Source organism: Prorops nasuta, unplaced genomic scaffold (assembly GCF_024137725.1).
Source record: "Prorops nasuta isolate Cenicafe-Biocafe unplaced genomic scaffold, Cenicafe_Pnas_1.2 PNAS00009, whole genome shotgun sequence".
In the NCBI taxonomy this organism is placed as follows: Eukaryota; Metazoa; Arthropoda; class Insecta; order Hymenoptera; family Bethylidae; genus Prorops; species Prorops nasuta.
Window position 1 is genome coordinate 7,173,034 of NW_027116806.1, and position 15,329 is coordinate 7,188,362.

The 15,329-nt window shown below is 39.7% G+C and overlaps 1 protein-coding gene across 2 annotated transcripts in view; it reads right to left on the reverse strand.

Annotated features, from left to right (window-relative positions):
- Window positions 1–1,868: 1,868 nt before the first annotated feature.
- Window positions 1,869–15,329, reverse strand: part of LOC136776337 (extracellular serine/threonine protein CG31145) — a 37,475-nt gene continuing 24,014 nt past the window's right edge. For both annotated transcript variants that reach the window (XM_066731781.1, XM_066731782.1), the window contains 6 exons: window positions 13,092–13,216; window positions 11,255–11,333; window positions 6,579–6,671; window positions 5,875–6,179; window positions 4,784–5,057; window positions 1,869–3,221 (listed from right to left, as the gene is read on the reverse strand). In XM_066731781.1, the coding sequence (XP_066587878.1) occupies window positions 3,011–3,221; window positions 4,784–5,057; window positions 5,875–6,179; window positions 6,579–6,671; window positions 11,255–11,333; window positions 13,092–13,216 (1,087 nt within the window). In that variant the 3' untranslated portion in view covers window positions 1,869–3,010. The remainder of the gene's footprint in view (window positions 3,222–4,783; window positions 5,058–5,874; window positions 6,180–6,578; window positions 6,672–11,254; window positions 11,334–13,091; window positions 13,217–15,329) is intronic.

Genomic DNA, 15,329 nt, shown 5'->3' on the forward strand with positions numbered 1-15,329 from the left:
ATGTTAGGATATAACTTATAGAGGTATCTTTATTAGCTACAAATATTTAGTGGGTATATATATATATTTACAGAAGATGTACAGTGATTTCAATAAACTTTAAACAATAATAAAAATGGAGTTGAAGCTGTCAAATTAAATTAACATATACAATTTGAAGCATTAAATTTTTCCATGCATGGATGTGCAAACCATGTATATACTGAAAATTAAAATTAATGCTTAGACACAAGTAAAGGAGATCAAAAATTCATAAATATTTGATTTCCTTAAGAATTTTAATTAGATATTTTTGCAATTCCACTTACATCATCAAATTTTGTAACACGTTACATTCCCTAAAACATTCTAAAGTTTAATCCTTGTCTCTGTTTCAAATACGTATTTTAATCGATGATTAATTAATATATTTAATTCCTGCTTGTTTTGTTGATAAGATTTTTAATATAATATCAAAATTTATAATGAACTCGAAATAAAGAATATTCTTTTTATAAGCAGTAGAATAAAGTAGGGAATACACGTTTTTTGTACACAATCACGTGCGCCTAGCCGGAAGGGGAGAGGAAGCGGTGGAAGTGGAAGACAATGGTTGGATGTTTAGCTTTTACCGGACCTGGACCAAGTGAGAAACATTTCACTCTCTACTCTTCTCGCACGCTTTATATAATAGTAATAAGTATTTGTCAATTGTGTCGCAGATAAATATTTTTTTATCTGAAAGATACATGCACGGCAACTTTTAGGGAACTTTGAATTTGGCGAAGAAAATATAAGTATAAGAAATGAGACGAATTATATTCATACAATTGGAGCGTTTCTCATTAATTATAATAAGTATATTATGTAAGAGGAGAACAAAGGGCTATATAAAAATATTTAGTTCTCATCCATAGCGAGAGATTTGCAACGGAATAGAAATAAATCTAGAGTTCCATCAGGTGAGCGTCTTATTCATCGACTGATAGTCTCTTGCCATTAATGGATTGCCAGATTCTCTTACCAACCCTCACTAATGAAAAATTTGTTTCCTCTGTGGATGATTATAGCCTCTGAGTGTCAGTATATATTTATTAGCCTAAATTATATATACATATAGGTAGATTCTGGAGAGATTGAATACTCGACGTAAGAGATGATATCGCAGCTGTCAGGAAACGGACGTTCTGCTAGAGACGTCTAACGTCATAGGCATACAGGCCATTCTGTAATTAACAATATCCCCCTGAAATAGCTCTTAGCCTTCTCCGCGTCAATTGGTTTCTCCACTGCTCCACTGGCAAAGGGAAGCCGCACGATCATGTTAACTCCTGTCAGTTCCAGGAGTCATTCGACAAAGCTTCCAAAGACGTATGCACTGCTAATTGCCTCTTCGAATCGCAGTTCGCTATATAGCACTAACCGGCATACATTTAACTTACAAAGCTTATAATCAACTCGGTATATATATGTGCAGTCGATACTCCTAAATCCTTGGCGCTCCGTCCAAACTTTCAAACAACCATCCGCGTCGTGGAAAACATTGTCTTTATCGCGAATCTATGCGCTTCCATTTATAGAAGTTGGATGAAATTATATGACGGAGAACCAAGCTCGATAATAACGAAGGACAAAAGACACACCGATAACCGATAAAGGAAAAAAAATGTTGATAAGTTTTAACGATGGAAAATAAGAGGAAATGTGGGTATGGTTTGATGAGAGAATAATGACTGAATGTTATAGAGGCTACTTTATTTTGATCGTTGAAAGCCTTCAGAAGTGATAATGCTTCAATTGCGAACCTCTCGGTTTTCGAGCTCATTTCAGTTTTATTGAAAAAGTCTCAAAAGGATCTAAAGGAAAAGTAAAATACAATGAGGCGATAATATTGCTGGATCATTTATTTGCATGATGAGCGATACACATAGCTATGTTCTTTTTATATGTATACCTTAAGTCGTTTAAAAAATAGCGCGGTCTCCGTTGAAAAATTAAACGGCATAAACCAGTTTGCGTCCAGCTTATGGATCGTGATAATAAAACTTGATAAGTGGGAACCTTGATTTTATTCGGAGTGTTTTTTTTATTTCACTGCGAAGATACATCAATATACAAATCGCTATTATCTAATTGGTTTTATAGAAACATTTTAAAAGCCTCCAAAATTCAAGAAAAGGTTACAAACGGACATTGTAAGTATATTCACACAATTCAGTTCCATGCATTTGTCATTACACAGAAATTAAATTCGGATGACATATTCACTGATAAAATCTTTGAAACATTGGTATATATTTCATGTAAAATCATTAAAAATAGCAACGCTTTCTCTCTCTCTCTCTCTCTCTCTCTCTCTCAGTTTTTGACTATCAATCTCTTATATAATTATTTGCTATACATACTTAATCAATATATTTACAATTTATACTGAGGGGGCGCATTTTGATTTTTTAACCCCATGAATAGTGCTATTTCGTTCATTTTTTCCTCTCGATTATTGAAGCCTTTAATGCTCTACCCCTTTTATTTTTATCATACAAAGTATGTACAATAACGTCTTGATAAATATACATAGCTCTTTGACAAAAGATTGAAGTGACTATGACTCTCGATATATTTATCTTATTATTATATAAACAACTTAACTAATATTAAATTCGATCAACAGGCATCGATAGAAATTCGATATATTCCTAAGATTTTTACGCTTTGGGCGTTTTTGGTCTTTCGGTAAAAAATAATAATCCACTACTGTATAACGTCAGTGGCAAAAGTGTAAAGAGCGCGAAGTGGGGGTCACAGCAGGATCTCCAATAATAACGATTAAATCAATCGATTTGATACTTCAATTGTCACTTCAACCTCTTACACATTATTGACTCGAATTAAATCCTTTTTACATAGTGTACAGCAGGATCATTAAACGATATGCAATTGGATGAATCACTTGAGGAAAGCGACTCGAGTTTATTATTAATATATTCAAGAGCTTCACAGTTTTATTGCCATTAGAACGGACGAAGATAGACTAAGAATCCACGTTGTTATTCTCGTTGTTTTCGTCCTGGACCACTTGTTCGGATTCATCGCGAGAAACGCACTCCCTAATTGCTTGTAATATTATACCGACCCTTCTATCCAGAGCAGTCAGGTGGGGCTCCCATAAAACTGGTGCAACTGGATCATTGGCCATACTTCTCCGTAGTGCCTCGCTCAAATGAAGTGGTCCGTTGTGAAACCTTGAAGAAAAAGAGGGATAGGGTAAATGAGGTAAAAAATTAAAGCAATAAATTACAGAGTGACTTGATTAAATTGGAAACGTCGCGTCGAGAGCTTTTGGCATTGATGCTGACGAATGTTTTTATTGGAAAAGTTAAGCTTTAGCTAGAAGCCAAATTTGCCCGGGCGTCATTTAAATGTGGCAATAATGGAAGAGATCCATATACGTTGTAAGGAGGAGAAGAAGAAGATTATGGCTGGAAGATCGAAGGAGCCTCGCAATGAATATGGTATCGACTCGAGCAGACACTTGTATGTGCACGAGGACTGAGGATGAGGCTGGTGCTTGCTTGAGTATAGTTACATATATAGACTAAGGTTAGGCGTTATACGTCGCAGTGCTGCTGCTGAGAGTGAATCGAGTCCACGTGGCTAAGAGTGCCTCGAGTGCTTTCCGGTTGCTCTAGCTATGGGGAGCTTGGGAGTTGGGACACCACCCCCTTCTTTCCCCTCTCCATAGCCCTCGCAGCTCTTTCGCATCAACCTCAACCCCGATGGGGGATTAAAGAGGGGCTTCTTGCTCCCTCAAATGCGTTTTATCTTATCGCATCGCTAAAGGTCTATCGACCTATTCGTATTCCAAACATTTTCCACCCCCTCCCCCCTCCCCCTCTTTTCCTACCGACAAATCTCACTCTGGGATTATTTTACAAAACCCCATAGCTTCGTCTCGTTGTTTTACAATATGTTATATATATATATAAGAATAAAAAAAGAAGGTGCTCGGGACTAATTCCGAGATAAAGGCCATGGGAGTGAAAGACGCTAATTGATAATATAATCGGCTTATAGCGCATTGTGCTGTATCCCGTAGTTGTGTCCGTCGAGGAAATACAAAAGGTATACTCGTCTGAGCCAGGAGCCTGAAAAATGAGATGTGTCGAGGGGAAGTTAAGAAGGCCAGGTAAGCTCTCGAGGATATCCGAAGGAGTCATAACCCAAGGCGATCTGCAGGAGCGAAAAGATATACGAAACGAATAAAGAAAGTACAATGAACAACTGTAAATAATTATCCACGTACTACACACAAGCTTCGAATGTCAAAATACTAATATATATATATATATATGATTACTAATTTATATTTGTTTCGTTTATTCATCGAAAAGTTGAAGAAGACGAATCGCGTAAAGGGAGGCTGAGGCAAAATCGGATTGGGACCATTTCGAATCGTCGATTTTTCCGAATGACCATTGGTTGCGCGTGTGGGAATACGTCACGCATACCTGTACCTACTGGACGTCGTGGGTGAAATCCGCTTGTAGAATTTATCGGGCGCGTAAAAATAACGTTCTCGCGAATCCGCATCAAAGCCGAGATTCGTGAGAGGTGTTATATACCATCGGCCAATTCTGGGACAACGCCTCGATTCGAAACTCGCCTTACATTTCCGAATGTACATTATATAGCTACGTGTATATATATATGTATATATGATGCATTCACAGACTGACTTTAACTACAAAACTAGGGGAATAAATTGATCGCATAATAATTTTTCATCCTGCTCCTCTCGACTTACTTCAAGAGCGTAGCTAGTGTGCTTTGTCTGATCATGCAACACTGCAGGATGGGCGCTAGAATTGAGGTCTCGTCGTAGAAAGGTTTGCCAAAACCACGGCCGTGATCCAAGTGTAGCGTGAAGGTGTCATTGCCGAAGATTTTGAACGTCTCGTAGTGATGCCTGTCCATATTCCCCGTAAGAAAATCGAACACTGCCATGTCCATTAGGTCTAATAATCTTCGACCTTCGTCGTATGGCGGAATTTCCTTCACCAACGAGCAATATTCGGAATCTGTGCAAATGGTCACAAAAATTCGGTTCGTTAGAAACTGGTGGTTTAATTGTCTTATTATATACTTATTTATATCGAAAGCAATATTAAAATAATCAATCTACATATATTTTAATATTGAAAAATGTTTCCACTAATACGAAATAGTAATTAGAAATAATAATTGAATAATTTCATGCTTTTGGTACTAGATTCGAAGGATGATACAGTAATATACATGGATGGAATAGGGATCGAGTGGAAGGTATAGCATTTTACAACTGGTAATGATAGATTAGTCCAGTCAATAGCGAGGGTGGCTCATTAATATTTAAAATTGATAGCTGAAATTATGAGTCTAATAATGCCATGACTAGCTGATGATAGCTTGCATAATATTTTCCACGAAAGAATGGAGAGAGTGAGACGAAATATTGAAACTACAGAGACATGCAACCGATATGATAAGGAGATAGCGATGAACGAATAAGCGAGTACGTAACATGCAGAGTTTATGGTAAAGTGGAATAAACGAAGAGTTGGATGATAGATACACGATAGACTTTTTAAATGATTTATGAATATCGGACGTTGGTTTGCTCTATGTGAGTTTCTCGCGAATATTGCATATATGGTTTGTCCAATTTGATTTACACATACACACGTATATATATATCGTTATTGACGAATGAAAAATTGAAAAGGAAAAATTTTTATATGAGTGCCTAGATAAAAGGAAGAGGTTGATACGAAAATATTAAATAGTCTGCAGAAAGAAAAAAATGAGAGGGATTGAAATTAAAGTAATTAAGGAAATGGTATAAAGTTGAACGTTTACCCTGCTCCCACTGGGCCTTTTTGCGTTTGTGGTAGCTTCTTCGCCAAGGATGTCGCCAAGCTTTTCTAGCTGCGAAGCCTTTGTCCGGTAGAAAAGCAGCAAAGCTACCCTCCAATGTATCCGGACTACCACAAACGGCATGCGCCGTGTCGCAATAGTAACTACATTTCCCATGGAAACACAGATTCTGGGCTGGACTGACGAAAAATGTCTTGAGCAACTCGCCGTCAGCGATATCATAAATCTCTGTCGTTACATTCAAAGTCCTCCCAGTTACTGGCATTGCTCTTCTAAATCCCAAAAGCCTGAAAGAATCATTTTCATTCGTTACTCTCTGTCCCCTCACTCCTTTTTCTGTACCCTCATCCCCTTATATATATATATATATGTACTTGAAATAACTCCAACGAAATAAATAGAAATTTATAATCATCATTGTTAATCATTCCTTTAAAACTCGATAATATTCGATCGAACGTTGGTAGAATCATTCAGGCTAAAATACGCAAGTATCCGAATAATCGATCAAGGACAAAGGGATGTAAATGTATTGTTTTACGGTATTATATAAATGATGAAATACTATCATTATTATGGAGCCACGTTATTCCATGACTAATAATGAAATAACATGGCAAATACATTAAACTTCATCGAAGGAAATTTGGGCATTGCGAAAAGTTCCGTAACTCCTGGAATCTTACCTGTCCAGGTGAAATGCAGCGATCTCAGCCGTGTGCCTCTCAAAGTCGGTGAAGTAAAAGTGATTTGGCAAAGTTTGTTGATCGCGTGGAAACCTGCGAAGAAAAAAAGGATTTTATTCAAAGTACGGCAAATGATTAGTCGAGATATTGTAAAACGCGATATTTCTCGTTAGTTTCAATCGAATAATGGATCGTGTAAGAGAGAAGGTTGGAAAGTTGAAGATTTTTGAATCGAATCGACTGGCGAAAGAATGTAAAGTTTTGAGAAAACTTGGAATGTGATTTGGGAGGGAAGAGGCGAAGGGCGGAGGGAAAGGAAATCTTGTAGTTTTATTGGTCCCCTGGATAAGGAATCAAAAGAGGAGTGAGAGGGGGTAGACTGTAGAGAGAAAGAGGATGGTATAAGTCAGCTCCTCTTCAGCTACAACGCGAATTCACCCACCCGATCAAATATTCAGAGAATGAGCTTCGTGCCAGTTTTACGATCCACTGGGTATATTCACGCGACAGACGGTACCATAGTACGTACACTAGTAGAGGGGTCACCGGTGAAAACACACCTTGTATCTCCTTCTCTCTCCCTCTCTCTCTCTCTTTGAAATTCATATACTAATACTCTCTGACCACATCCCACCATTATATTTAATACACTTTCGCATATCTACCAAGCTTTAAACACACGATTCAATCGTACCTCGCATCAATGTTTTACTTCACTTCAAAGAACTTGAAAACTGACGTTGGTCACTCCTATAATTGAAATTATAGTCCAATTGACATTATCCCGCAGAAAAATAAACGTTGAATATGAAGAATTAATATTTTCCTTCGGTGCCAACTGCTTCGCAATTTCACAGTGATTTCTTTATCCCTGAAATGGCGTTTGATTGTTTGAAGCTGTTCCACAGCTGCATATATAGAGTATATATGCATGTATATATAAGGGCTGATCCTGCGGTAAACGAGAAGAGGTGTAATTTTCTCGCTCAAACGTGGAGCGAGAAGGGTCAAAGAAAATTTCCTGCCGGGAAAGAAAGCGTCGGTAAAAACAGCGGGATCGTGACATTCTCGAGAACGAATGAAAATCTCGTCGAAGCTCGTGTAACCAGAAACCTCAGAAAACCGAGAGAGAGAGAGAGAGAGAATGGTGTTGTAAACCCAGTAAAAAAAATATACAAGTTTAATAGCGAACTTTTAAATTAAATCTTTTGGTTAAAACCATTACTGATTGGAATAATTATAAATAAATATTTATGTTTTCGGTATAAAGTATACATATGTATATATGCATAGTTGAAACGAAACAAGATTGCTGTGTATTATTTATGTTAAGCACGCCTTGGGAATGAGAGAGCTAGAATAAATTCTGACTCGAGTTTTCGTAAAAGTAGACGAGACATTTGAGAGGGGGGACGGGGAAGGTTGGCAGAAGGTAGGAAGTTTGTGCTATAAGCAGATTTCTGACAGGGGCGAATACCTTTGCTCCTTCTTAGACGTGGTGTAATAATAATCATTGGTTAGCAAAGTTGTGGCCGAGTTTTGGTCGAAAACTCGGCTGGTGCGGCGTGCGAAGAGTTTTCCGTCGGTGGTCGCGAGAGGCTAATTAATACGTCGGTTCCCCGGTAATTAGAGCCTAATTTGCATCTGATTAAAAGTTAACAGCCGCCCGACGCGACGCGACGCGATGTGTCGCGACGTTTCGCGGTCCTCGGGCCTCAAAACCATCACTGCTAACCGGTCTAATTGCCAGTTTGCCGCTTTATTCCAAGTGGCTTAATACAGTTATACTTTTTTCTTCACCCCTGCAGCGCAAGCGGTTCGCTAATTCCACCCGAAGATTCTTCTAGTCTTGTAACGATAAAAAAAAAATCAGAAAATTGCAGCCTTCGGAAGCTTTACACGGTTTGTAGTAATTTTCGAATGAATTGATAAAGTTTTATCGTGGTCAGTGTTGACGATGTCGTAAAAAAATCGTAGAAAAGGGAGAAAAATCGTGAGGATACATTGGGTATCTTTTATTTTGAAGCTTTCTCTCGTGAAAGTCCAAGCTAGCGATGCGGGTGGAGATCTTTTTTGAAAAAAGAGGAATGAAAAAAAATAGTGGAAATCTAAAGAAACAAAATGAGGTTACTGTCACGCGTAGCTTATCGCAACCGCACAGCCCGTATGTATATATATATATATATATGAATACGTGCAGCATAGAGTATACAGCTGGGAAACTTAAAAGCAAACCACCATACACGTGTTTCTTTTATTTGATTTTATTTTATTCGCGCGCTGGACCATGAGATCTTCTCCAAGTGGTTCGTGGGAAGTGAAAAATGCGAAAAAAAGGAAAAAAATATTTTTTCAGGGGGGAATTTATTGGTGGAAAAGACGAAGATTGAAATATTTGGCACTCGGGAGTAATGAAAATGATCGGTGATTGTAATTGGTATTGCGAGCGCGATATGAATGTTTTATTTTTTTTTTTTTTTTTTTTTTAGCAAAGTAGAGTGGAGAAGGATTTTGCACTGGTTGGATAAAGCAATGGGGTTACCCCGAGCGAGCGTGGATGGGACGTGGTAGAAAAAGAGAAGACAGTCATTCATTTAGAGGCGGAGGGTCCTTTTGGCGCGTAACAAGAGCTTATTGCGACTCGGTTCGGGATTGGTTGCACCGAGACGCTCGCAATTTTGGCTGAAATTCTCTCGGGAAGGGGCGGAACTTTCCGCGAAACTTATTGCTGAACTTATTACCGGAGTTTAAGCCGAGCTTGGCCACTTATCGCGAAATCTTGGGCCGACCGGAAGTTTAAAGGGTTAAATGTGTGACGAAGGAATTCGAGGAAATAGACCGAATTTTCCGGAAGTGAGACGGAGCGTGAACGAATCCAGCGCAATAAAAACCTAAACTCATCTCGCGCTTCTCTCAAATTCTCTCCCTACTCTTCGATATTGCACTTACACTCTGTTTTATCTCTATCGATAGACGTATATATTATATACAATATCTCCACGACAAATTCCTAATCTTATCAGTATCACCATCCCGTATCAAGGGGGATTTCCAGTGTTCTCACTGGGAAACTCAACCTTTCCTATTTTTTGCTCTCAGATTTTCCTTTAAGTGTATATAATATAATACGAGTGACGAGAGCGTGGTGAAAAGAAATTTGCAGACGCCGCATTATGCTCGTAGAGAAGGTGTTTGTGTGTGTGTGTGTGTGTGTGTGTGTGTGGTGTGGTTGAAGGAAGTTTCGAATTCAATGCCGGATTCTAAATGGCCGAGAGTCGTTTCTTGTTCTCCCGCCGTGCAGCTATTAACTACACGTTAGCTTTTTAAGCGTGCCGTCCTCGTATTCGTACGACGATTTTTCCTGCAGCGGCCACTTGACAGAGTTGCGCAGATCGGATTACAAACACAATTACATAAGAGAGTAAAGCTCCGAGAGTGCATCATACTGCGAGAGAGAGAGCCACTGGAAATCGCCTTGCTGAGCTACTTGTCGCGCAACCACTAAGCTCTCCAGCATCCTCCCCCCTCCCCCCCACTTCCCCCTCTGCTTCTCTTCTTCCCTATTTTATCAACCCTCCTCTCCAGCAACACTCATTCTCAAATCGTCCGTCTTTCACCCATTCTCCACCCCTTCTCACTTTGCCATTTTCCTTCATTGCTATCTTTGTACAGTTGGAATTTTCCTGGTTTCATGCTTAAAGAAAAGATACGTCACATCCACTATTATTTCACTCCAACAGAACGCAATTCGATAAGATTTCACCGCTGAAACGTGAGACGAGGAAGAAACAAGTTGACGTGCATGCGCGATATTAGTCTCTGCAGACGCGAGACATTTTCTATGTGTTTACGAGATTCTGGACTTTAGATCTAACCGGTAACTGCTAGGGATTCAGCTTTTTCGCAGAAACTCTTTTTCCTTCTTCCATCTCTTCTAAAAATTATTTATACCAAACGTCCAAATAATTCCTGAAATTTCAATACGCTTTTTCTCCCCCCGAACAATACAGCAAATACAATCGTTTTTAATTCCAACCTTCCCTTCGTTTATCACACAAATAAGAATGTCAGAATAATCGAGTTTGAAGTTGAAATTTGTTCACGCGTCAAATTACGCGTTTAGAAACACGGTGAATCTTTGTTTTCGGGATTTTGGCAGTTGAATAGTTTTGAAGCGAATGGCTGGAAAGAATGTAAAAGGTTGTACGGTAGGGCATGAAGGAGGAGTGGAGTTGGATGGGAGGGGGTGGGAGAAGAGAGGAGAAGAGGCAGGCAATGCGGAAAGGTTGGTGGTTTAAAGGCCGCGCCAACTTGTCTAATGTTTCAGCCTTAATTTCGGCTCCTTATCGCACCGAATCTACGGGGGAGTCCACACGTCCCATGGGAGCTGGCGACGAGGGCCAAGCAAAGTCACGGACAAACTGCCCAAGTAATTTCCCGCTTGCTGGAAAGCCAAGATACGGAAACTTTCCGGTCCTATCTTTACCCGATGCTTCCGCACCGTCTTCCTCGAGTCTGGAAAACACTGCGCCATCTTGCAACACCATTCACTATTTCCTAACAATCATCTGCACGAACGAGTCCACAATTTCATCTGTACGAATCAATAACAGTGGCAGCATTTTCCCACGTTACTCTATATTAATATAAAATTAATTAAAAAAACTCGGACTCACCTCATTGGCTTGAAAAGAGCTTGCATCTCATTCTCGTAATCGATGACTAATTTAAGCTGGGTTCCACCGTCCTTTTGAACTGGAATAACAGCCAAGAATCAATTATTGACAATCAATAAAGGCTATATACTTTTCGGTCTATAATAACGATAAATATAAAATTAATTTGTTTTCGGCTCACCGGCCACAGCAGCACCCACTATCATCAATTATTAATGCGCGTTTCTCCCATTTTTATTTCACCCGAAAAACTATATCTCACAATTTTCATCTGGCCATAAGCCCGTTTATGAATGTGTATGCGTTATAGCTGGGGGCACCCCGATGGATTAAAATACATTTATTGTCAACGGCGTCAAGTTTATATGAGAAATACATGGCTACTGGATTTTCAAAAATCGATTTCAATTTATTATTGACTTATCTTCGAGGATAATTAGTCGTTTCTTCGTTAGTCGGCGCGCCTACAAAATTATTGACTCAAACTACTTGAGTCTGCCGCTCTCTATATGGAAACTTTAGGAGAGTTCCTCGGGATACTCCCCCCCCCCCCTCCCCCCTCTCCCCTTCTCTTATATAACGGCGAGTCTTTGCTTTCTCTAGAATATCATACACCAAATATATTCTAATTGTTCCAACCTTGACGAGCCATCATCTTGATCACCGAATGCAAAATTGAATTATCGATTAATAAAAAAACTGGCATAGCAAATCCGCATTATAATTATTAGAAAATGTTCTTATCCCACAGTCGAGGATACAGCGAGGAAAATGGAGAATTATCGAGACAAGGGACCATCAAAGACAACTGATACGAGAATAATTAAAGTAAAAAATCTAGTGGGTGTATTTTGCTCGATCGAGTAGGTCGAGCGTCTTTAGCGAAATTGGCGCGAATAAAGCGAAATATAACGCAAGCTAATTCGGCGAGTAGGTTTAATTTTAAAGCAGGGATTTCAGTGGTAACAAAGCGAGGGTATCTCGGAGGGGAGAACGATGCGCGTCATTATCTATCAATGAGCCGTGGCAAAGCAATTACTAACCACAAAACCATGACGACAACGATGCCGGTTAATTGCTCGATCGCGGACAGAGAAGCGGAAAGCGAGAGGTGACTTTATCGTTGCAACGTGTATTTAAACTCTGTAATTTCTCACTGACGCGGTATTAAAGCTTGCTATTGCAATAATTAACAGCAGATACACGACGACAATTTTCCTATACATCTGTTAATAGTAAATCTCAAAAATGCTGCAACACACACAAACACGTGCATTTAATTGTATCGCAATGACGATTATCGCGTATCCGCTATAATTTCGTGAAATTTTCGCGAGCGATTAATTGGCAGGGAAAATGATGAAAAACGACGCGATTACATCGATGGGCACTGGCAGTAATTTGAGAGCCGCGACGAAGGCTTTCTAAAGAGTCGAGTCATTTTGAGGAAAATTTAATAAAGGTAAACGTCTGTGCTGCGGCTTACCGTCCATTATTTCACAGCGAGAAAAATTCTCGTCACGACTCGCGTGCAACGTCAGTGGGAAATTTATATTAGAGTTGGCGAGCTCGCTCCATCGTGTACAGAAGCCTGTTGGTACCACATGGGTAATTTTACACGCATGTAAAGACCTTCTGGGATTCCCTTTTCTGTTGAAAAGGATTCCAAAAAACGACACCCTTAATCTTGCACACCTGTCGATACCCAGGACTCCCTAATCGAATCAACTTTTCCCCACTACTCCAACGGACACTTTCTCTTCGCATTGCAAATATTATTATTATTTATAAAGATTATACATTTCTCACAGTAGAAATAATTAATACACAAACTTACCGACGTGATGTATTCGCATCACCGCCATTTCCCTCAGCAACTGGTCCACAAACTGAGAATCCTTTGGATATAATTCTCGCTTCGAGATTTGTAGGTGAAACTTTTCCAAAGTCGTGTGGTTTTTCCTATTAACAGAATGGAGAACGTGGCTTATAGTATTGAGATCGATAATGTTATAATACTATATATAAATATATATATATTATATCGGCATGGAATATCTCATGAAGGTAAGGTTGGAGGGTGAAACGTAATTTCTGGCCTGGTACCCTGTTTTAAAATGCATGGGAGGGTGGTCATGACCCTGGCCTTTATTTTATTTCCAAGCTTAGTAGTGAAGGATGCTCTCTCATTGACAGTATTTCTAAAAAGAAAAAATCTGAGAAATATGACAGTCTGCAGGTGTAAACGATGAAATCTCTCGGAAAGAGAAAAAGAAACGTGTACTTCTCGATTTTGCAAGGATATATTTATGATGAAGGGTGACTGATGGCGATTTATGGAGGAAGATTAAGGACAAGCTTGTAATCTCATTGGAGCTCGCTGATAGAATTTTGAAAAATTTATTTGTTGAGAAAAAAGGGACAAAAAATCGGCGAGTCTTTTTGTATTTGAGCGGTCTTATGACACGTCACTTCCGCAGGATATCTTCAATTCCCCCCTCCCTCCTACCCGAAAAAAAAACTGGCATCTCCTTGGCACCCTCCGTTTTCGCGAAGATTGAGAGTCGCGATAGGCGACCTAGGATATTCAGCTGCATACCAACCACTTCACGAAGGCCCACTAAATCTTTGCGAATTATCTCAAGGCTTGAAAAGAAATCGAGAAGCCTTCCTCCTGTTTTGCCTTCAACAGTGGTGCTCAACGAGCGAAATGAGCAAACGGTAAAAGTTGACCTTCTTCGCAACGATACGAAAACTCGGTGCCTCTGCATCTCCCAATATAAATTCAATTATCACAAAACTTTCGCCAACTATTCGATTCCCGCACCTGCCCCCCTCCCATTCGTCATTACGCGCATATAATTCAAGCACGCGTCGCGCGACAAAATTCCAAATGTAATGTCGCGGCTTCATCGCAATTACAGCTTGTAAATCTGCTGTATATTTCTCGACAGAACGGCATGAAAAACAAAACGAACAAAAAAAAAATGGGGGAAAAAAACAATGAGCTTAGTTAGGACTCGGTTAGTGGACGTTATTCTGTTAATTAGTCTCCGCTTGTGCCGCCGCATTTTATGATAAAGGATTGCGCATAAATATGCAACGCACATAAATACGGTACTTGTGTAGTTTTGCTCGGCGTTTTCGTGCATTTTCCATCGATATTCGGCTGAGCTTGTTGCACTTTTAAAACGTGCAAAACTTTAATTGGATAATTTATAGCCTCGGTATTACCGCGTATCGATGAGTACTTTTAGAACGACAGTATTTCATTAAAATTCATCTCGCGTTCGCATCGACGTATCCCCTCCCCTCCCTTTTAGCGCGCAGGCAGTATAAGAGTTGCTGATATCCGGCGCAACGTGTTACCAATAAAACCTAACACTTTTCCTCGATAAATCACTTACTACGACGGTTCACCGAAACTTTGCTTGCACTGATAGTATCGTTTTGCTGTATATAATACATATAGAAGCGAATAAAAGTCAGGAATATAATAGCGATTTTCGAGGTTGCATAATTTTTATTCGTCGATTCTATGGGACGTTGTATGCAGCGAGGAATTACTAGTAACGTTTGTTGGCAGTAGCAGAGACGGCGCGGTGATGGTGGTGGTGGTGTTTGAAGGAAAATGAAGCGACACACAGAGGGTGCGAGTGGGAGAAGTATATTGACAAGATATCGGTCGGATCGAGATTGATGGTATCGCTACAGTAAACACGATCTATATGTCTAACTAGAGCTTCGTACAATACGTGCAAGTGTACATTCGGGTGGGAGGAGGTATGTGCGCCAGCAGAATGCACACAGTTTGCCTGAATGTGCTGCAGCGATCGCTAATGCAATTTCATGGACGTGCAGCGTAGTGTGCGTGTAGTAACGAAGGCTTAGGTCACATGCTTTCATGTACACTGACTGATTATGTCTTGTACATATACACGTTCGCGCGAGACTGTGTATTCAGAGGCTGAAAACCTTTTATGAAACCGATTCGACCTGGCTTGACAGTCGACCATGAGCCTCTAATAATTGAATTTCTTCCTCCTCTGGTCCTCTCCTGCTCTCCTCCATCCGC